This window comes from Haliotis rubra, unplaced genomic scaffold (genome assembly GCF_003918875.1).
Source record: "Haliotis rubra isolate DU_JTF1 unplaced genomic scaffold, ASM391887v1 Scf348, whole genome shotgun sequence".
Taxonomy (NCBI): domain Eukaryota; kingdom Metazoa; phylum Mollusca; class Gastropoda; order Lepetellida; family Haliotidae; genus Haliotis; species Haliotis rubra.
Genome location: NW_025767022.1, coordinates 510,840 through 535,231, shown reverse-complemented (window position 1 = coordinate 535,231; position 24,392 = coordinate 510,840). Strand labels below are relative to the sequence as shown.

Sequence of the window (24,392 nt, the reverse complement as noted above, 5' to 3'; positions counted from 1 at the left end):
AACGAAGGGATTTCCCCGGTAGATGGCAAGAACCTGTGACGCAAGGATAGGAATTCCCGATGTTGTGCAAGGAAACTGTCGCTACGCTCTCCCTAAATCTGCACATGATCGCCAGTTGCCATATGTACCCATACTGCAAATATTGGTAAGAATTCTTAACGAAGCATTTATGACACAAGTTTTAGAATGGATATATTTTGGACATCATACGATTTCAGACGGACAAGTTAACGTGATTACTGGCGCTATACCGGGGGTGTGGCGTTCCGCAGACATTGTGTAAACATCACTTCATTCAGATAGTGAATTGTGTTGAGACGAAGAATTTTATGAGTTATGTTTACTAGTGTCCATGTGGTTAGCAAAACAGTACATATAGGGAAGACGGAGGAATCACACGGGCAGATCCGTCACCAATTTAACCTCGGATACGTTGTTTCGTGATTGAATTTCCATATAGGCGACATTATGTTTCATCCATATATTTATACAAGGCACTACTTGCAGCATATAGCTTCAACTCATGTATACTCAACTGCAATACGTCCATTTGTTTCTTAATTTTTCAGACCTTATTATTTCCTTCAGCACAGGACACTGGATGACATGGACTTCATATTTGAAAGGTAGACAATATCCGCACTTTAATTCTAAAGTACATTAATTAAGACCCTTGAAAATAATGATAGAGTTTCATATAAATGCTTCAACAACGTGAGAGAGAACCATTTCATCTTTTCTGTTAAGAAAGACAATGAAGGTATGTCAGTGGCTATAACTGGGAAAAGCTTGTACACAGGACAGTGCTTACATGATAATGTATATGTTTTCAATAGACAAAGAAGTTAACACCTGTAATGCTGTACATTCAGCTGGGTGAGGTCACTACATTAGTACCTCTCACCCTCCTCCAACAATCATCCTACCATCCTACAGCAGTGTTCTGCCAAGAAACAGTGGGTACTTAGACCCCTAGAGCTGGCTGAAGCAATATCTTCACTGCAACATTTTAAAGTCAGAAAGAAATGCCAACATTACCGACTTGTTGTGTAGCAATGGAGTTCTATTTCCACTGTTATTGTGCTGTATATCACATGACTAAGCATGGGTCCAGGTAGTGCTGTTGGTATTACTGCCCTGGCCAGAACCCACCCAGTGCCAGAACACAAGTTACACATCTCAAGTGATTACATGTACCAACAGTACCAAAACTCCTTTCTTGTCTTTAAAATATGGCATATATTTCTTTTATATTTTTGTTGTATTTTCCACCTGACTGGAATAAGTTGTGCGTGTGTTTGTCAGTCCCCAGAAGAAGGATGTGGACACTGAAGCTCTGAAGCTGGCCACACAGTCTCTACAAAATCTTGAACAACTTCGACTGAAGGTGAAAAGTTCGCCAGTGCAATACAGTGATGGAGGTTTGTGGAAGAGATAGGCCAATTTCAAATCATCTTATTAGTGTATAAATTTGGCATGCGATTGACTTGAATCAAATTTCATTATTGTATATATAATTATAAATTTTCTCTCAAAGCTGGTAAATGTATTGTTGTTTTAACAACATTCTATTTCACATTTTAGACTCCTGCTAATCTCTCAGATTGTTTATATGGGTAAAGAGCATATTCACAAAATTTGCTTCTGGGAACTTTTACCTCAGATTAGGGGTGACTATTGAGGGGGAAACAACTATTTGCGATAGCAATCCATTGATAATCCGTACAATACATCGTGACATCCCTACCTGAGAGAGATGACAAATGTAGTGTGCTAATCTGGTTGGTGGAAAGGATGATGGAAGTTTGTTGATTGTATGGTAAACTGCAGCATGATTAGACAATTGTCATTTAATGCTATAATTTAATCGGGTGTCAGTTGACATGAAAGGCCATACGTTCTGACATGTGCTGGAGGAGCTGTACATGATGAATATATTTACATAAGAGTTCTAGGTAGTATTTTCCTGTGAACACAACACACCTGTTTCTAATGTGAGATATTTAAAATATATTTGATAGCAATATTCCCCTTCTAGTTTCTGTGAAGATCAGGTCAACTCTTGACGAGCTGCGTGACATCAAATCCGAGGTGGAGGGAAGCTGTGACAACTATGTGGCGATGTCCATCCACGAACATCCTCTACAGGACCTCCGACAGCTCACCTTGATGCATGTACCCAGCTCATTGACCTCAGAGGTCAAGGACAAATTCTGTGCTCTGTTGTCACAGGTGTTTGAAGGTAAAAATATATCATGTGCAAGACAACTAAGGAAGAAGTTTGGAATTGGAAAAGAATATTTGAAAGTTATTCTTTACATTATTACAAACTAACATAGTCACTAAAAGGACTTTTGTGAAAGTATCCAGCATCTGATGTGACCTGGCTGAAGTTCTGACTTGATCTCCTCCAGGGCGGGCCAAGAAGATGCTGTCAGCAGTGTTGTTGACGTGTCCGTGGTATGCAGCGTCACAGCGGGAGCGAGGGGAACAGGCTCGACACAACATCATCCTGGTGGTGTACCTGGGGCATGACGACCAGTTCTTCACACCGGCTAATCCACACAATCAGATAGAAGGGAAGGTCATCGACCTGGTGAGAAGCAGCAGCATATTATCTTGGATATTGAGATATATTTAAACACTCACAGGTCATGTGACTAGGAAAGGTTAGGAATCTGACCCTGTATTGTTGAGGAATTGAAGGGGATTTGGGATATATTTAAGTGGGCGCAATCCAAAACACATACAATATGATGGAGGTAGTGTGGTTTTAAATTGCTTTTAGCAATATTTCAGCAATATTATGCAAGGGTCAGTTCATTGTCTGGGATATTTACTGACTGTCACAGTTCATTGTCTGGGATATTTACTGACTGTCACAGTTCATTGTCTGGGATATTTACTGACTGTCACAGTTCATTGTCTGGGATATTTACTGACTGTCACAGTTCATTCTCAGTGACTTTGGCTGTCGTCAAATGTGTCTTAAAGACAGAGTTCAAATGTTGTAGATATAGAAGTAGGTCCTATCAAAAGTTGATAGGATTATGAAAATGGCCTAATTCTGTTTGGGTCTTGCAAATTCACAGCAAAGTATGTTCTTATTGTGGCATAATTTTACACTTGATGCCATTGAGGTGTCTCAGCAAAACAGTGTTGAATAACGCACTTGATGTAGCTTAGATGCTTCTAAACAAAACAAGTGTTGAATAACGCACTTGATGCAGCTTAGATGCTAAACAAAACAAGTGTTCAATATCCATGTAGCATGTTCAGGATGTGTTATATTTTTCAGGGCTGGTTACAGGGTGTGGAGTTATCTCACTTCGGCCACTTTATGGCCAAGGGTCGGACACGCTTTGTGGAGTCTGTGTTGAATGACCCACAGGCCGTGCTGTACGCCAGTCCAGAGTGGACGGCGCTGACCACTACACTACAGCACACACAGGTCATGGGTGAGTAGGCTCTACATCTTACACTCACATTTCTACTTAGCTCATCTTGCTTAAATCATGCTTCATCAGTGGGAGGCCACGGTACAATACCTCACATGGGTGTACAGTGTTATCCTTATTCTGGTGATATGTCAGAAGAATACTTTAGCCCAACACACTCACATATCCATCAATGCAATTTAGTGTTGACTATTTTGTTATTTTTTTACACTGGAATTGAATGCATTGTTGTAATTGTATGTAAAATATATGTAGAGGTGTGTCAAGAGTCCAGTATATGTACATGGATTGTGACAGGTTCCTGGGGATGTGTGCGTGCATGCATGTGGTTTTCTGTGGCAGGTTCCTGTGGATTTGTAAATGTGTACATTGGTGGTTTTCAGTAACAAGATCTTTGGGATTTGTGGAGGTGTGACAGAGACCAGTGTATACATATTGGTGGTTTGTGGCAGGTTGCCGGAGATTTGTGGAGGTGTGACAGAGACCAGTGTATACATATGGGTGGTTTGTGGCAGGTTGCCGGGGATTTGTGGAGGTGTGTCAGAGACCAGTGTATACATATGGGTGGTTTGTGGCAGGTTGTTGGGGATTTGTGGGTGTGTGACAGAGACCAGTGTATACATATGGGTGGTTTGTGGCAGGTTGCTGGGGATTTGTGGAGGTGTGACAGAGACCAGTGTATACATATTGGTGGTTTGTGGCAGGTTGCTGGGGATTTGTGGAGGTGTGACAGAGACCAGTGTATACATATTGGTGGTTTGTGGCAGGTTGCTGGGGATTTGTGGGTGTGTGACAGAGACCAGTGTATACATATTGATGGTTTGTGGCAGGTTGCTGGGGATTTGTGGAGGTGTGACAGAGACCAGTGTATACATATTGATGGTTTGTGGCAGGTTGCTGCAGGGATTTGTGGAGGTGTGACAGAGACCAGTGTATACATATGGGTGGTTTGTGGCAGGTTGCTGGGGATTTGTGGAGGTGTGACAGAGACCAGTGTATACATATTGATGGTTTGTGGCAGGTTGCTGGGGATTTGTGGAGGTGTGACAGAGACCAGTGTATACATATTGATGGTTTGTGGCAGGTTGCTGGGGATTTGTGGAGGTGTGACAGAGACCAGTGTATACATATGGGTGGTTTGTGGCAGGTTGCTGGGGATTTGTGGAGGTGTGACAGAGACCAGTGTATACATATTGATGGTTTGTGGCAGGTTGCTGGGGATTTGTGGGTGTGTGACGGAGACCAGTGTATACATATTGATGGTTTGTGGCAGGTTGCTGGGGATTTGTGGGTGTGTGACAGAGACCAGTGTATACATATGGGTGGTTTGTGGCAGGTTGCTGGGGATTTGTGGAGGTGTGACAGAGACCAGTGTATACATATTGATGGTTTGTGGCAGGTTGCTGGGGATTTGTGGAGGTGTGACAGAGACCAGTGTATACATATTGGTGGTTTGTGGCAGGTTGCTGGGGATTTGTGGGTGTGTGACAGAGACCAGTGTATACATATTGATGGTTTGTGGCAGGTTGCTGGGGATTTGTGGAGGTATGACAGAGACCAGTGTATACATATTGATGGTTTGTGGCAGGTTGCTGGGGATTTGTGGAGGTGTGACAGAGACCAGTGTATACATATGGGTGGTTTGTGGCAGGTTGCTGGGGATTTGTGGAGGTGTGACAGAGACCAGTGTATACATATGGGTGGTTTGTGGCAGGTTGCTGGGGATTTGTGGGTGTGTGACAGAGACCAGTGTATACATATGGGTGGTTTGTGGCAGGTTGCTGGGGATTTGTGGGTGTGTGACAGAGACCAGTGTATACATATGGGTGGTTTGTGGCAGGTTGCTGGGGATTTGTGGGTGTGTGTCAGAGACCAGTGTATACATATGGGTGGTTTGTGGCAGGTTGCTGGGGATTTGTGGGTGTGTGACAGAGACCAGTGTATACATATTGATGTTTTTTGGCAGGTTGCCGGGGATTTGTCGAAGCCTCTCGGGGGCAGGCGGTAGGTGGCATCAGCAAGAAGAAGAAGACGGGCGGCCTGAAGTTGAAGGACACAACCACCTTCTTCCAGCTGTGTGAGTCGTGCAGGTAAACACAGACAGCAATATCATTCTTCCACGCCCATATGCTCAAGACGGTCCAGGGCTCGTGGGGTAGCCTAGTGGTTATATTGTTCACTCATCACGACGAAGATCTGGGTTTGATTCTCCACATGGGTACAATGTGTGAAGCCCATTTCTGGTGTCCCCCGCTGTGATATTACTGGAATATTGCTAAAAGTGGTGTAAAAGTCAAGTCACTCACTTACTCAAGAGGCTCCATATCCACCCAGTTGGGAGTAACTGACACATTGTGTACTTTGTGCAGTCAAAGGTATAATTCATTACCTTATGAACATTGTGTTAAAACATACAGGACGGGAGCCTTGTCTGACACTGCGTTGCTGGCTGCTGTACTGTGCCGGGTTCACGAATAGTGTCGGGCCCTCGGACAAATCCGGCAGATTCACCGACGGTCCGATGGAAGTCTACAACCCCTCCCTCCCAAGTGTCCTATTATATATTTCATAATGACTTTGATTGAAGCTAATATATGTGACATGTCACACTTGTTTGCTGTTTATAAAGTTTACATTTGTTAATAATTTCAATGCCAGTTATAAGAAATGTTAAATCTGAAATGTGTGTTTTATTTTCATTCGATGGGTCCTGTGTATTTTCAGTGGGTCAGACAGACATCTGAAACTTACAGGGCCCTATGTCATGTTGCTTTGAAACACCATTTGTGAACACTGTGTTGTATAGACTCCTGCACCACCTTGAGAGGATCCTAGCCGGTCGGTCCGTCTGTCGTCAGGTGGAGGAGGAGGACTTGTCTGACATAGCCAGGAGAGCTCTGGACATCCTCAAGTCAATGTATCAGGTGAGTGATAATTTTTGGGTGGGAATTCTGTGGTACCTGTGTCATTTGAAAGAGAAATCCCTGCAGTATTTTCAGAACTGTGACAACTATGTTTGCAAACAGGTGAATGATCAATTTTGAATGGAGCATTCAGTTATTGAAACTGTTGGCCAACACCAGCTTCCAAGTCTATTTGTGCTACCCTGCCATGATATTGCTGGAATATTGTTAAAAGCGGCATAAAACTAAACTCACTCACTCACTATTCGTGCTGCATGCACAAGGTATGAGGACCTATTCTCACTCAGTGATATGCTAGTGTGAAGCCCATTCCTGGTGTCGTGATATTGCTGGACTATTGCTAAAAGCAGAATAAAACTAAACTCACTCACTCAGTGATATACTACGGTAATCCTGGTTAACAGAAATATATTGTAGTAGAGTTCAGGAGAAATGAATTCCTTCTTCATACAGTCTGGTTTGATGCAGTGTCAGTGTGAGTACCAAGAGGGTAACTGAAATCAGCTGAAATTTAACATTCTCTAATTTCCACCAAATGTTTCCCATGGGATTTGAACAATTCACACGTGAATATAGAAAACATGACCTATAACAAAAATAAAGTATGGGGCCTGTTGTGCAGAAAATGTACAACCTGTGCAACCAAGTTGATCTTGATTGACAAATCACAATATCAAATATTATTTCATCACCCAAGAATGCCCAATTTGCTGAACCATCTTTGTCTACACTGCAGTTAAGTAAGTTAATTTTCCAATTCCTCCCAAAGGATTGAGGTAGATATGATTTGAATGTTTGAATATTATGAATAGAAAAAAGGTTTGTATTTAGCAGTGTTTAAAACTCCCAAAATTCCAAGCCAGACAGCCAGACTGGTAACTTAACAAATTTACCAGCCCGGATACAAACTTGCTTGTTCAGTTTTCAACAATGAAATAAAAAAACAGGTTTCTGAATACTTTACTATTTGGGAGCATCGCAATGAACAACATAGCACATACAGGCAATGCACCAAATTTAGGTAAACTAAAAGTACATGTGTTGTGATTGGCTGTTGTAAAATGAACTGTCCAGTCGTAAATAGTTTAACATAATTATCATAATACCTTAAACACCTCAAATTGACAACAAGAGAACCTGTCTGATATTATGAAATGTTTACTGTTCGGGACAAAAACATCTACCAGACCACCGAACAGGCTACTTTTGAAATTTGACCGTCCGAGATGAAAATAGACCGTTGCGGACGGTCGGGCAGGCGGGAATTTTAAACACTGGTTGCAGTTGTCAGTAAACCATGGAGTGAAGAACATTCACTCCAAGACAACACTAATAAGCCCAGTAGTGCTGATGAAGTTTATCATATATGTGTTTTACAGGAAGGTGGGGGCACCAAACATGAGTTTTTCCCCATCCTCGTCAAATGGAAGGAGGAGATCGATCCTCAACTCAAGTCTTTCCAGTTTACAAAGGCAGCAGAATTGGAACAAATCATTGGGGGCTGGATGGCTGAGACTAGGCTACAGGGGAGACAACTCATTCCTCTCAAATGTAGGCACACACTATACTAACAGGCAGTGCCTGAAGTTAAGCATTGTTCTAGAGATAAACAAGTGATTCAGCTGTAGAGTGTTCAGGGTTTAAAACTTCAAAGAGTATTAGGTTACTCACTAACAGTATAGTGAAGCAAACCACAAATAATGAAAGTTTACTCAGTGGGAAGTATCAGGCCTTACCACTCAACTGTTTTCATACTTTGAAGATTGTTTTCCTGTACATGCATATGTGATTTGTGTCATGTGATCTAACTGACGTGACATGTCCAATGTATTTTTGACCAGTATGTTTGCTGCACAGGAATGCTGAAATATAGGCTATACTCTGGCACTACATACATACCATATATTAACTACATGGTTGATTGTGTAGCCGTATAAAAACTGTTTATATCTGATGTTTTCTCATTTACATGTCTCTATGTTAACTTCATATCATCATGATTATCAGTAAAATGAGTTCACTCATTAAGTCATGATCAATAACCAGGCAAAAACTAGCCCTGAAATATCTTAAGTGTCCTCCATTGGATGGGAGAGCTGTCCCCGTCTTACTTTCATCTGAATATCATGGGACATTACTCTGTTAGTTGAAGGGACTGCATGATACCCACTAAGAAATCACGGAGGGATTCAGGGCAGATTACTACACAGGTCCCCATGTTTGTTCCCTGTCCGATGGGGGCGGTGGGGTAGCCTAGTGGTTAAAGCGTTGACTCGTCACGCCGAAGACCCGGGTTCGATTCCCCACATGGGCACAATGTGTGAAGCCCATTTCTAGTGTCCCCTGCCCTGATATTGCTGGAATATATTTCTAAAAGTGGCGTAAAACTAAACTCAGTCAGTCAGTCCCTGTCTGATGATGTAGCCTGAAATGATGTGACACCTGTTTAATCCTGTTGGTGTTGATGAATGTGGCACCTGTGGATTCGTCTTACTGTGATTGAGGGGAAGTGATGTGTCACCTGTCTGACCATGTAAACCTAAAGTGTTATGTTACTCATTCCCAGCACTATTCACTATATCTCTCCCCAATGTGCAATGTTGTGAGAGAGTTGTCCTCTGTGCAGGTATTGAGGACCAGCACTCCAGTCTGGTAAAGTTGATGGACATGATCGGAGGACCAGTCAAAAGATGGAGCCGAGCCAGATACTCCTGGTGGCCCGGGCAGGAAGTTACATGTATGGGTTATCTACCCCTGACAGTGATGTCGACTACATGGTGGTGTATGCTGCACCAAACATGGTACGTTGGAGGTTTGCTTTCCTCAAGTGTTGTTTCTCGGATTAGGGGGACAGGCAGCCCTGTTGTGTGAGGCCCCATATCTCACTTTCATTGCTTTCATTATCATGCCAGAAGAATATGATCTTGTTGATTTGAAACCCTGTTCACCCAATTATGTTGCAATGTCTGTGAGCATTGTGCCCATGCTCATGAGACCACAAGCAAATTGTAGCACAAATAGGGTTGCGCTATAAAGAGAAAATGACCAGTCTTCCCATATCCGACGAGTGAAGCGAGCAAAGGTTGGCAACGTGCTTCCCTCGCTTTGGGTTCGAAAATATTTTTAATATCCAAATAAAATATCGACATCATCAAAGGTAGACACCCATGTCCTCACAGAGTTGTGCTCTCAGATTTCCAACCTCATATTTAATAATTACTCACATACAATATATTTAATTCAACATTTTAAGCACCACTCGTGGCATGTCAAATTCTTGTTCCTTCACTGCGTTGAACCGGAAGCTGGCAGGGGTAATGGAGGCGAAGAACGATTTGACATCTACAATTTGCGCTTAAAATGTTGAATTAAATATATTTTACGTGAGTAATTATTAAATATGAGGTTGGAAATCTGAGAGCACAACTCTGTGGGGCAATGGGTGTCACCTATGATGATGGCGATATTTTATTTTGATATTAAAAGTATTTTTCGAACCGAAGCGAGGGAAGCACGTTGCCAACCTTTGCTCGCTTCGATCGCATATGGGAAGACTGGTCATGTTCTCTTTGTTGCTCAACCCTATTTGCGCTACAATTTGCCTGTGATGAGACCAAATAGATCCGCCTATGATTTAATAACATTTCAGGACAAAAGGGAGGGGTGTGCACCCTTGCACCCCTCCTCTGGATCTGCCTATGACAAACAACGTAAGAAAAGTATTCAAAATAATTTGCTTTGTGAATTAAATTGTGTTTTCCAGAAAGTGTTATCAGCATGTATCCAACTGACGGAGAGTGTGGAGAACAGAGGGCCGCAGAAGCAGTTCGAGTACGGAGCATACGAGGCCCGGCTGTTCTGTGAGATGGTGATGAAAGCTAGTGTGGTTATTCTGGAGGTCAGTAGATGAAAGCTAATGAGGTTATTCTGGAGGTCATGAGATGAAAGCTAGTGTGGTTATTCTGGAGGTCAGTAGATGAAAGCTTGTGTGGTTATTCTGGAGGTCAGTATATGAAAGCTTGTGAGGTTATTCTGGAGGTCATGAGATGAAAGCTAGTGTGGTTATTCTGGAGGTCAGTAGATGAAAGCTTGTGTGGTTATTCTGGAGGTCAGTATATGAAAACGGGTGAGGTTATTCTGGAGGTCAGTAGATGGAAGCTTCTAGTGTGGTTATTCTGGAGGTCAGTAGAAGAAAGCTTGTGTGGTTATTCTGGAGGTCAGTAGAAGGAAGCTAGTGTGGTTATTCTGGAGGTCAGTAGAAGGAAGCTAGTGTGGTTATTCTGGAGGTCAGTAGATGGAGATAGTGTGGTTGTTCTAGAGGTCAGTGCTAGTTATTCTCTGGAGGTCTGTAGATGAAAGCTTGTGTGGTTATTCTGGAGGTCAGTAGATGGATGCAAGTGTGGTTATTCTGGAGGAAGCAGTAGACTCTGGAGGTCAGTAGATAGGAAGTGTGGTTAGTCTGGAGGTCAGTAGATGGAAGTCTGTAGTTATTCTGGAGGTCAGTAGATGGATGCTAGTGTGGTTATTCTGGAGGTCAGTAGATGGATGCTAGTGTGGTTATTCTGGAGGTTAGTAGATGGAAGCTAGTGTGGTTACTCTGGAGGTTAGTAGAAGGAAGCTAGTGTGGTTATTCTGGAGGTCAGTAGATGGATGCTTCTGTAGTTAGTGGTCAGTAGATGGAAGCTAGTGTGGTTATTCTGGAGGTCAGTAGATGGAAGCTTCTGTGGTTATTCTGGAGGTCAGTAGAAGGAAGCTAGTGTGGTTATTCTGGAGGTCAGTAGAAGGAAGCTAGTGTGGTTATTCTGGAGGTCAGTAGATGGAGATAGTGTGGTTGTTCTAGAGGTCAGTAGATGGATGCTAGTGTGGTTATTCTGGAGGTTAGTAGATGGAAGCTAGTGTGGTTACTCTGGAGGTCAGTAGAAGGAAGCTTGTGTGGTTAGTCTGGAGGTCAGTAGATGGAAGCTTCTGTGGTTATTCTGGAGGTCAGTAGATGGATGCTAGTGTGGTTATTCTGGAGGTCAGTAGATGGATGCTAGTGTGGTTATTCTGGAGGTTAGTAGATGGAAGCTAGTGTGGTTATTCTGGAGGTTAGTAGATGGGTTAGCTGGAGGTCAGTAGATGGAAGCTAGTGTGGTTGTTCTGGAGGTCAGTAGATGGATACTTCTGTAGTCAGTGGTCAGTAGATGGAAGCTAGTTTGGTTATTCTGGAGGTCAGTAGATGGAAGCTTGTGTGGTTATTCTGGAGGTCAGTAGATGGAAGATAGTGTGGTTGTTCTAGAGGTCAGTAGATGGAAGCTAGTGTGGTTATTCTGGAGGTCAGTAGATGAAAGCTTGTGTGGTTATTCTGGAGGTCAGTGGATGGAAGCTAGTGTGGTTGTTCTGGAGGTCAGTAGATGGAAGATAGTGTGGTTATTCTGGAGGTCAGTAGATGGAAGATAGTGTGGTTATTCTGGAGGTCTGTAGATGAAAGCTTGTGTGGTTATTCTGGAGGTCAGTGGATGGAAGCTAAGACACATGTCACCAGAATCCATGTGTGGACCCCTTTATGTACAAAATATAACACAATGCTACAATTTCAGTGTTTCAATGTCCTGCCTGTTCAACCACATGAATCAGTCTGAATATTTACCGGGATTGTCAACTAGTAAAACATCAATATCTAGTGGCCTGGCTGGAACTAATCTGAATTTTAGATACAGCCAGTGTGTCATATGTCTTTTCATCTTGTTGAACTTAAAAAATAAATAAATAAATATGAAAATATCCATGAGCTGTCACCATGGTTCACCGTGAACCATTTGTAACTTTAATTAATATAATTGCCTGTTTGATACTCACCTATTTGAGCATTTACTGCTAGGATATGTCTGTTTTATTATGAAGCCACGTCATATTTCATGAAGAAGACAAGACTTCAAGTGTTTGAACGACTGGGTTACTAGGCAGTAGAAATGCTTAGTTTTACCTAAGACCAACTACTGATGTGAAAGAATCAGTGTGACTACCAAACATATATATCGTGGTGTTTTTATTTATTCAGTTCTTTTGTCAAACAAAAAGTTGAAACAAAATGTTTGTTAACCTGACAATGTTGAAATGTATATTTTCAGCTGATCTTCACAGACAGCCATGAATACATGAGCCCAGCATGGAAGGTACGTTCACTCTAGTATGTAGGTTTGTGCCCAGCATGGAAGGTACGTTCACTCTAGTATGTAGGTTTGTGCCCAGCATGGAAGGTACGTTCACTCTAGTATGTAGGTTTGTGCCCAGCATGGAAGCTAGTATGCTGCCCAGCATGGAAGGTAATGCTCACCTAATGTAGGAAGCCCAGCATGGAAGGGACGCTCACCTAGCATGTAGGTTTGTGCCCAGCATGGAAGGCACGCTTAGTATGTAGGTTTGTGCCCAGCATGGAAGGGCACGCTCAAGGTATGTAGGTTTGTGCCCAGCATGGAAGGTACGTTCACTCTAGTATGTAGGGTTGTGCCCAGCATGGAAGGTACGTTCACTCTAGTATGTAGGGTTGTGCCCAGCATGGAAGGTACGTTCACTCTAGTATGTAGGTTTGTGCCCAGCATGGAAGGTATCGCTCACTCTAGTACAGGTTTGTGCCCCATGGAAGGCACGCTCACTCTAGTATGTAGGTTTGTGCCCAGCATGGAAGGTACGTTCACTCTAGTATGTAGGTTTGTGCCCAGCATGGAAGGTACGTTCACTCTAGTATGTAGGTTTGTGCCCAGCATGGAAGGTACGTTCACTCTAGTATGTAGGTTTGTGCCCAGCATTGGCCCAGCATGGAAGGTAATGCTCACTCTAGTATGTAGGGTTGTGCCCAGCATGGAAGGCAATGCTCACTCTAGTATGTAGGTTTGTGCCCAGCATCATGCTCTAGGTATGTAGGTTTGTGCCCAGCATGGAAGGTACGTTCACTCTAGTATGTAGGTTTGAGCCCAGCATGGAAGGTACGTTCACTCTAGTATGTAGGGTTGTGGCTGCTTTAAGGAAGACTGCTTTATGGATGTCAATTTCTTTATTATGATGAACACAAGGTATTGGAGTGTAACAATATCATGCAAACCATGACAAGGGTTACAACAGGTGTCCTGCAGCCCATGACAACTAGTGGGACAGGTTGGTCTGACTTGGCTTACTTGGTTCATGCATGTCATCATAACCCACTCAGGAAGATTGATGTTCATCATATCAATCACTAGATTGTCTTGTCTAGATTCATTGCCCCCTGCCGCAACGCGGAATGGGCGACTATGTATTCAGCGGCATCTGTCCGTACGTACATATGTCCCGATTCTTGTTAACGTGATATCTCATGAACTGTTGATTTGCGTGACCTTGACTTTATTTTCGAGGTCACCACTACACTTTGACCACTTTTCAAACTGTTGTTAACGTGACATCTCATGCACTGTTGTACCCAGTGTCTTCAAATTTGGTGACAGCATATATTGGGGTATTACACAGACACCAGTTGATTTTGGTGACCTTAACCTTATCTTCAAGGTCACCATGACACTTTGCACGCTTTTAACTCTTGTTAACGCGATATTTCATGGACTGTTGTACCCAATGTCTTCAAATTTGGTGACAGCCTACACTGGGGGATTTCACAGACACCAGTTTATTCAGGTGACCTTGACCATATTTTCAACGTCACCACCACACTGAACACATTTCAAACTCTTCTTAACACGGCATCTCATGGACTGTTGTACCCAATGTCTTCAAATTTGGTGACAGCATACATTGGGGGATTACGCAGACACCAGTTGATTTTGACCTTGACCTTATCTTCAAGATCACCATGACACTTTTCACACTTTAACTCTTGTTAACGCGATATCTCATGGACTGTTGTACCCAATGTCTTCAAATTTGGTGACAGCATACATTGGGGTATTACACAGACACCAGTTTATTTGGGTGACCTTAACCTTATCTTCAAGGTCAGCACGATACTTTGACTACTTTTTAAAGGCCATATCTCATAAAACATTGCACCCAATGTTTTCAAGTATGTCGACAGCCTACATTGGGTGATTATGCAGACACCAATCATTTCAGGCATCTTGTATGTGACCCAAAAATAAAAAGTAATAAATATGGATATTCCATTCTTTAGCGGTGGGTGACATTGCCATACCAGTGGCAAACACTTGTTTATTTAAAGACCACTGTCACTCAGTCAGAATATTGCTGAATGCACATTTAAACAAACATCAATTTTTCTGGCTTGCAAACACATGATAGGTAATTGAAAGGCATTTAGAAGTGATACACATACGGAAGAGAGATTTTACTGAAACCATTCACTCTGTCCAAACTGACCTCAGTATACATTTTGCTTTATGAAGGCCCTGTCAGACAAGAAGTCCCAGTTTGTGACAGAGAGAGGCATCCAGCAGTACCTGGGCCTCATCAAGAACAACTTCAATCTCATTGAGAGCCAGAAACACATTGGGTCAGGCAGGGACAGGAAGCTGTTCTACCAGGTGAGCTAAGTTTGAGAATGTTACTAACAGGTCACTGAAGGTCTGTCAAGAAAATATGTTTAACATGAGGGCAGTGTATGTTCCGTGGAAGTGCCAGTAATAGATTGACCTTGATGACCCTGATTTACCCTGATGACCCTGATTTACCCTGACGACCCTGATTTATCAAGGTCATAAATATCCTGCATCACTTTTGGCTTTCTTCCAACATTCCGATACACAGGGATGGAGATGATCATGATGCCTTCTGTTCAAAGTAGGTTCACTCACTCACTCACTCACTCACTCACTCACTCATGATCTCATGATCTCACTCACTCACTTTTAACTACTCAGTTGAAAAATTTCAGACTTCTTTTGAAAACTAGTAAACATTAAGATGGTCAAACTGATACACAGTGACAAAATATAACATTCAAGTTATAAGCCACCAAATTGACAAAAATTGGCAGCGGGAGATTGTTGAGTAAGGAGAACTAACATGTAATGATGTAACTATTGCTGGCCATTGTTTGACATGGTTGTCACAGCACACCTGATGATGTGAAATACTGCTGTCGTTGTTTAACAGTTTCATGGTTGACATGTTTGCTGACACAGATATTCCACAAAGTGGACAGTGTGAACTACATGGCGCGAGGGGACTGCCCCCCGGTCAGGTGCGAGGGGGAGGTGCGAGACTTCATAATGAGGGTCCGGACACAGCCACTGGAGGTAAGAGTCATAGAATGAGTATATTAAGCTGACATAAAGATGAAAATGATATATGCTGTGTATACAATCATTAAACAATACTCACTCACTCACTTACTGTCCAGGGTGACCTTGAACGAGAGACACTCCATCAGTTGGCCAGAGCCAAGTTCAACACACTGGTGGGAGATCTGTCCAGGAGGGAGAACAGACTGGCTGAAAACACTGACTACAGACTCATGCTGAACTGGCTGAAGGCGGTCAGAGGTTTAGGCTCCTAGAAAAGAAGCTCAAACTCTTGCAACACTCATGGAGAGGTTCCAGCAACACAGACTGCTGACAGAAGGTTGTGAGAGGTGGAGACAGACTAATGCCCACTAGCTACAGGCCAGGTTGTGAGAGGTGGAGACAGACTAATGCCCACTAGCTACAGGCCAGGTTGTGAGAGATGGAGCCAGACTAATGCCCACCAGCTACAGGCCTACAACTCATGTAATGCTCAGTGGCGAACACTAAACCACAACCAGGTAGCTGTCTGATTGAACATCAGATAGTGTCCAGTACAGAATGAATCCTGTCTTTTTAAGATAATGCAAGTTCAACCTTTGAAAATGTGTTGCCAACAACGGACTTTAGAATGAGTTATTCCAGAACAGCCCTTCTCAACTGACCAAGAACATGTTGGTTTCTCGGCTCTTGTCGTTATCAGTGTGGGCATCCATGTGCCCAGGTTTCTGTTAGCACTGAACTGGAATCACTTTAGATTTGTAAATGTACCACAAAGCTAGCGTTTTATTTAGATGATTTCTTTTGAAACAACACCATTTAAGAACGGTAGACAACTGTTTCATTGGCTCTAAAGGAAAGCGTCTGTTTCAATAATATGATTTCTAAAGTATCTCCTTGACAAGCAACAATTTCTGAGGTTCTGAGTTGCATGAGATTACGTACACTAAGTTGGAGCACCATCGTGTAATGAAGAATATGAACGTTATGTGTGAGTTACATCTACATCATATATATGCTTCATTGTGACTAAGGTTGTGTTTTAGTATTGACATCACACCTCAAGTGTGCTGCTGGTGTTACATCGAAGTAAACTATCAGGTGAAATGTTCAGACAATTACAGCTGATAAAGTAGCAGTGTTACAGTACCGTGTTCAGTAAATATATTCATATTTATGTTTATAAGGATCAGTGTTTGTTGACTTGACCCTCACACCGCCACCAATGGGGGTCATCCTGCTGTCTCCGCCAGACACTGACTTGCATTGGTGCCTATTTTATATTTTATAGACAAATCCTCTTTTAAACAAATCTTCACCAGTTCACTCCATCTTATTCATGATGTAATGCTCTGATATTGATCTGTTACTTTTAATCCTTGTCTCTCTGCTATTCATCTGTTCATTTTATCTTTGAGAAGTAGATGAATCTGCTTATGTATTGCAGGTTTCTTCAAACACCTTTGATCCTGTACCCACCCTAACACCTACCCACCCTATATGGCACCCGCCCTTCCCCTACTGTGCCTCCCGTCCCCCTACTGTGCCTGCCACCCTGCCCAGAATCAGGTGTCTCTCTACCCTTTACTGTGGCTCTGTATATTGCAGGGCGGTGAAGTAGCCTAGTGGTTAAAGCGTTGGCTCGTCACACTGAAGACTCGGGTTTGATTCCCCACATGGGTACAGTGTGTGAAGCCCATTTCTGGTGTCCTCCACCGTGATGTTGCTGGAATATTGCTAAAAGCAGCGTAAAACCAAACTCACTCACTCATTTGTATATTGCATATCGGCCTTCTCCACAACTAGTTCAGCACAGCCTCACTTGTATTTAATTTGTATCAGGACCGGTAAAGAGGAACATGTTTTAAATTCAGAATTTTAATACAATACCAAGTTTTATCGTCTTTATGTACTGGGTTTGGAATGGTGGACACATTCCACTTAGGTGCGTCATTGGATATATATACATATACTGTTTCCATTGTAAGTTGATACTGTATATTATACTATTGTTGTGATAGTCATTATTGTTTTCGTTTTTAGTATACTGTCTGTGATAGATGTGTTAAATAATGTATATGTACTTTGTCAGGTCCCTTTAATAAAGTGTACACTCACCTGTGCATGTTATACTGTCACCCAAACACATGTGATGTGTGTTTCAGCTGTCATGTTCATCTTAGCCCCTATGACCTGCTGGCATGGTGCAATATGTCTCGACCCATCTGAGATCGTCGGAATTGGTCTTCAGCTACCAATGCTTGCCGTACAAGGCGACTAACGTGATTGCTGACTTGGTTGACACATGTCATCGTAGATCGATGCCCATGCTGTCGATCATTGGATTGTCTGGTCCAGACTCGATTACTTACAGACTGCCACCATGGCTGGAATATTGCTGAGTGCGGTGTTAAACAACAAACACAACAAACAAAGCAATATAACTCTATTAAAGAAATGTCAACTCTCTCACTTAGCTTATATTGTCATTTCAAACTTCCTCTGCACTTGAATTTTCATTTTTTATAGACATTTCCTTAGAATCAATTTGTTCCATTTCTGCTGATCATCATTTATACATACTGACAGAATATTAGTTCACATAAAAACCAGTTTTTTTCTCAACCCTTACCCCAATTGTCCAGCAGATAACATTATTTGTCTTTCTCCTGGCTGAATGTTTTGTTTATCAAAATATTATACATTATTCATATGCAACAATAAATCGTGTACTTAAATACTACTGAAGTGTTGGTTGTGTGGAAAAAAACTGTCGATGCGTGATCAAGGCTGTACAGATCTGTGATGTCTCGCTCTGCCTTTCCATCATAAAGTAAAGACGTGTCACAAAATACCATATTTAAATCATATTTACAGCTGGGTTTTATTTTTCACTGGTGTTTGTTGGTTTGTTGATATCATTCTGGCCTGTAACGTGTCACGATTCACAAACATCTGTACAATATTCACAAGTCTACGCGAGTGTGCATCTGACGTTGTGACCCTCATTCTGAAACATTCACCAGTCAAGTCGTAAACACTCGTCCATTTCCGCTACCACTCGGGTTGTCCTAATGACAGGCGTACCAACGATTGTCACCAACCATGTCACATGATTTCAGTCAATGCTGAACCATCCATACAATGGCCTGGACAAATAGGTTACACAGACAGTAAACTATGTACACAGACAGTGAACCAAGTCCATCATAAGTTCTCCAAGCGGGGATAAATGGTCTGTTTCCGGGTCATGTCCATCCCTGTCGGTGTGGTTCTTGCTTCATCTTCAAAATGTACCGCTCGGACGGGGTCTGGGACACTTAGTGAGGCTCTTGTTGCCATGCCAACACCGTGAGTTGGGGACAGGGATGTTGGGGACCCATCTTCAAACACAGAATCATTACCGTCATCAACTTCAAAGCCCCAGTTTTCATCTCTCCATCGTACACTGTTATTTGCTGGTGCGTCTTTCACTGACTGTAGACGGACGCGTGTCTCTGTGTCCCCCCACAATGAGTTCCGCTTCTGGTTGACCAGATTCTCCTTGGAGAGACTAGTGTTGCTGCTCTTCGACAGATGGCGCTTTGTCCGGTTCCGCACGCGGTATATCTTGGACTGTCCGCTGTAAAAGCGTACATATTGAATCAGCTTGAGACGAAGGAATACAGCATATCATCTGTTACAACTCTTACCTCGGTATCTGTTAAAACTGTTTACTTCGGTATCGGTTTAGATTATGTACAGACCTTGGTGAATACGACTGTAGTACCACTAAATGCGGTGCCAGGCAAACATCCTCATGACAAAGTCAGAATTGTATAATCTGTTCAAACTTGGGCTATTATTTCTCACGGATGTGGAAATGGGTTTGTCGTTTCTATTGACTTCGGTATCTGCTAATTGCCGCGGACTCAATTAGCGAAGTGTATATTACGAGTATTACTGCATACTGATCATACATGCAACTGATCATAGTGCCTGTCCCTGTCACAGGTCCCCCAGAGAAGCCAGATGACATACCTCCTGTTCTTACAGTAAACCTGCAACAGCAACAGCACCAGCAGAACAACCAGAAGAAGGCCGGCGACCACACCCACGCCGATGTACAGACCTGTCCAATGTAACGTCTAAACCATTAATAGTCAATAAAAAGTGCAGGTTATTTGGATGCATAGCAAAGCAATGGGAGGAGGGTTTCGGGTTTGTTTCCATTAACCTGATAACACGTGGGCCTTATCAACTGACTCCTGAATGGCAGATAGGGGACCGAGCTTGTGTTTGCATTTTTTCGCTGATTGTCAATAATTTCGTATTGCCAACAGGTTATATTGTGTTAATCATACAATGATTAGTCTCTGAAGGTATAATTGTTTGACAATATATTAGTTCAGGATAAGTGTCGAGTGATCCTGTGTTTGAGTGGTCGGATTTGCACAGAATGTCTTACGTTTGTATCCCCACGAACGCGAAAAGATCCTTGTCAAAATGAAGTCCATAGCGATAAACCATTGAATGAAGACTGGTGATTGTTATTGTTATCAATACCTGTGATATCTACTATCTAAGAGGATACAGTGCTTGAAAGCCTAAAGCCATGCCCCTTCACCATGCCGTGGCGGGGATGTTGATAAAAGCAGAAGTGAAATCACTCACGAACCCGCCCCTCAGCGCTACAATACAACTGAGCAGCAATGTGCGTAGCAGAGAGTATGCAATCAAATATACTCAGCAACAAAAGTTCTTGTGACGCTATTAAATATGGTGTAGAAAAACACATGAGAAAACGAAGTTAATACAAACACTTTTATTTCATAGAACAGACATTTGACCTGCTAATGACACCTTAATTTCGGATTAGTGACAATTTCAAAAGGTAAAACACCAATCTGAATGCTTAGGGGGTAAAATGAAAAGTCCCACTCTAATACCGGCCGGTATGACCACCAGCAGAGTTGATACAGGCAACACACCTCCGTCGCATGGAATTAATCAGTCGTGTATGACATCGTTGTGGGATGTTGTCCCAGACCTCACGAAGACGTTGTTACAGTTGCTGCAGCGTTACAGGCGGATTTGGTGAGCGTCGCAAGCGTCTTTCCATTTCATCCCACACATGCTCAATCGGTGACTTAGCTGGCCAGGGAAGCACATCAACATTGTTCTGAGCCAGAAAACGTTGAACAATACGGGCATTGTGCGGTCTAATGTTGTCCTGCTGTAAATTCATCCCTGGTCCATGTTGCCGTATGAACGGTAAAACGGCTGGCTGGAGAACCTCATCCCGATATCGCTGCCCTGTCAGATTACCAGCGATGATGAAAAGGTCCGTCTTGTTTGTAGCCGTAATTCCACCGCAGATCATCACGCTACCGCCTCCAAACCGATCAATTACCATTACACAATTGTCAGCATAACGTTCGCCACGTCGACGGTAAACTCGCACACGGCCATCAGCTCTGTGAAGCGAAAATCTGGACTCATCCGTGAAGAGGACATGATTCCACTGACCTTGAGTCCATCTCACATGCTGTCTTGCCTATTGCAGACGTTGTTGGCGATGTTGTAACGTCAAAATCGGTCGTCTTGATGGGCGTCGTGCGATGATCCCAAAACGCCGTAAACGTCGACGAACGGTCCAAGGATGGTTGCTGCCGTGACTGTTGCTTGCTGGAAGCGGTTCCGGAGGTGTGTCTGTCGAATCCAGTTGTCTTGACGTCGGGTCGTTACCGGGGGTGAACCATTACGAGGACGGTCTCTGACGTGATTTGTCTGTTGGTGTCGCTGCCACAAGTTCCATACTGTGTTTCGATGGACATTGAATCTGCGAGCACCTTCTCGTTGTGGCATACCGGATTGGAGCATTCCAATAACTCGCCAACGTTGTGCCGTGAACACGATTTTTATGATTTGTATACAAAAGTTAGTATTCATTAAAAAATATCCGTGTCACAAGATCTTTTGTTGCTGAGTATATGGTAACAACTGAAATATTAGAGATATAGAAACATACCAAAAGCACTCACCTTTCAGGTCTGTTACATCTTCATGTGGCTTACTGGCTTCTCTCGATACAGACACGTGGGCCACACCGACAGTTGTGTCAGTTTGTGGAGGCGTTGTTGCACTAGTAGTAGCATCTCTGTGAATCCCAGTCTCGGTGTTGGGTTTTGTCGATGCTGAGTCGGAAGATCCTGCTGCAGAAAACGACGTCGTCCTTATTGTCGATGACGAAGATGTCTTGGTGGTGGAAGGTGTGGTCGATGTTGGCCTAGCTGTGGTCGATGTTGGCCTAGCTGTGGAAGTTGTTGAAGATGGTGTGGATGAAGGTTCTAGAGGCAATGTACTTGGTGGCGTTGTGTGTCTGGGATCGGTTGTTCTGATACCGATTCTTGTAGACCTGGCAGACGTGGAACTTGGTGCAGGACTTGTGTCAGGAGCTGGGCTTGTGGTGGAGGTCGACGTTTGGGTTGTTGGTTGTAAATCTGGTGTTGGTAGAGGGTGAGTGAGTTAAGATTACAGTGAATGATGATACTGGAAACAGAGTGGTGGTATTAAATACTCTGCAAACAAACCTCAAACAAACGTAAATAAAGTAGATCATTTGAAAATATATGTTGCCGATATTCATACAAAATGAGAAAGGAGATAGTGGGGGAAACAGGGCATGGGATAGTGACATTCTACTAATCCGGGGAAAAAAGTAGTAATATAAATAATGATACGGGACGTTGGATAGTGATACTGCGATAATGCGGGACGTTGGATAGTGATACTGCGATGATGCGGGACGTGGGGTAGTGATACTGCGATGATACGGGACGTGGGGTAGTGACACCGTACTGAAACGAAACGTTGGGGAGTGATACTGTGTTGATACTGGACGTGGGATAGTGATACCATGCTGAAAACGGAAACAGGATAGTTCATACTACACTGCTTAGAGGTAAAGTATTATAACATTAACTATTACGGGGCATATGATGTAGATACTGTTAAGACCCTGCCCTTCCCCATCCACGAGTATATATATAGCCTATATGGGGTAGCGATTGTGTACAGATACCCGATATTGTGCACACCATTGTAACTCCTGGATTTTGCTATAGTAGATTCAAGTCACCAGCCCAAGTAAGCCCATGGTCCTGTCTACTCCCATTATCCCCCGATCTAACATCGTCTACAATCAGGTATGAGGTATTTCACCTGTAGCGCACACGACAATGGCTGAGGCGGAACAAGGTAACGTGCTGAGATGTATCTTCTCCCCGACGTCTTTGTATGCAGCCAGGCAGTCGCCACCATGGTCATCTGTATCAATGCGTTGTACCATGCCCTCGGCGCTGCTCCCTGCATAAGAGCGTAATGACAGGATTTGCAACGAGTACAAGAGCTATATGGACTTTGAAGAAAGTATCACTTACATCTTTGCTACCTCCTGCACGTTTTTTATGGCTCGTTCGAGTTACGTACTGTTTGATGATTGACTCGAATTCCGGTGATTCCTTCTAACAGCTAATCGACAAACTGCGTAAAGAGGTACACCCAGTCATTGCCATACCACTCATAACCTGAAGCGAATTTAGCGTCATTAATTTGAAAGCTTAGACAGAAGGATTACCTTGGTATACTGCGTTGTAGATTACGTATGTATTCGCTAATCTAAGTTGAATATGGACAAAAGCATGAGGTTACTTAATATGTTTTTAGATTTAAAGGTTTCAAATCAACTCTATATACCTCAAATTCACAACACTGCGATTAGCCCTCCTAACTGCCACGTACCATTACCCCACTGCCATACTGTGGTTCTGCTGAGACCGATCCAGTAGTATTCTTGTGTGCCTTGAATTTTCTCAAACGGTAGAGTGTCTCTCCTTGTCACATGGGCTTTCGTCAGCCCAGGACAAGCCTGTTCCCACGTGCTGTACGTCCTGTCCACCGATATGATGCCATCTGTACAAGGAAGTGCACCCATTCCAGGACCCATTGCACAAATTGATCTTAGCTTAAAGACCGTTTTAAGCATGTGATAGGGTAAAGGAGTTACGATAATCTGGCTTTGCGCTAAGATCACTTTGTGCAAGTGGGTCCAGTCCAGCTGGACGATGGGATCTCCTGTCTGATAAAGTTCTGTGCAGGTTAAACACTTAACGGATAACCAAATACAACATTGTAACATGTTATTGTAGAATAGACTGGGTTTCGTATGTTTGCAGACTGACCGAGAATCAGAAACGAGTCAAATTTAGGATTCGAACACTCAGTGAAGGTAACTCCTAGCCCGGCGACCTTACTCTCCTGGGTCCCGATCCACAAAGAGTTCGTAACGTTACTACCTGTCGTAACTCTATAGCTTGTCACAGGCTTACGAATGTCGTAGCACTACGAACGCTTTGTGGACCGGCACCCTGGTTTCACATTTCCTGCAGTTATTGATGTTACTCGAGCAACATGAATGCAGAGTGGGTGAATTAACAAAATATATCAGTAGCGAAATCAGAAGTCAGAACACATATCAAAGTGCACATTCAGCGTGAATATATTCAGAGCAGTATGAGCCTGTCTTGGGTTTTCGGTACCATATATTCGAATACAACTACAGGATACAACTAGAACAGTTACCGCGACCATTTTGGCAAAAGGCTGGTTTTTGAGTTGAGACTCTGGTTCCACACAGATCGGCCTTCATGACGACATTGTGTGGCGGGAGTCTGTACAGATATCCACATTGACTGTTGTCTGTATTCATAGCCAACCAGGGGTATATGTCGGCTGGAACACAACATGGGGTCGCAGATTGT

General features: G+C 43.1%; 1 protein-coding gene and 1 long non-coding RNA gene across 3 annotated transcripts; both read left to right on the top strand.

The window, feature by feature from the left end:
- Window positions 1–29: 29 nt before the first annotated feature.
- LOC124284921 lies at window positions 30–16,032 on the top strand. Its single transcript, XM_046721053.1, is given in 16 exon segments — window positions 30–145; window positions 570–626; window positions 1,306–1,421; window positions 2,039–2,242; window positions 2,415–2,596; window positions 3,299–3,458; window positions 5,425–5,548; window positions 6,265–6,382; window positions 7,762–7,933; window positions 9,009–9,065; window positions 9,068–9,183; window positions 10,146–10,280; window positions 12,493–12,537; window positions 14,755–14,892; window positions 15,493–15,606; window positions 15,711–16,032. Coding segments are annotated over 15 exon segments (1,857 nt in total). The 5' UTR covers window positions 30–145; window positions 570–606; the 3' UTR covers window positions 15,867–16,032.
- LOC124284923 lies at window positions 10,295–12,030 on the top strand. Of its 2 annotated transcripts, XR_006900671.1 has the most exons (5): window positions 10,356–10,385; window positions 10,564–10,668; window positions 10,727–10,761; window positions 11,086–11,190; window positions 11,593–12,030. It is a non-coding gene; the product is annotated as an uncharacterized LOC124284923 (long non-coding RNA). The 2 variants fall into 2 exon arrangements; XR_006900672.1 differs by lacking the exons at window positions 10,564–10,668; window positions 11,086–11,190 and having other exon boundaries at window positions 10,295–10,490; window positions 11,663–12,030.
- Window positions 16,033–24,392: the final 8,360 nt, after the last annotated feature.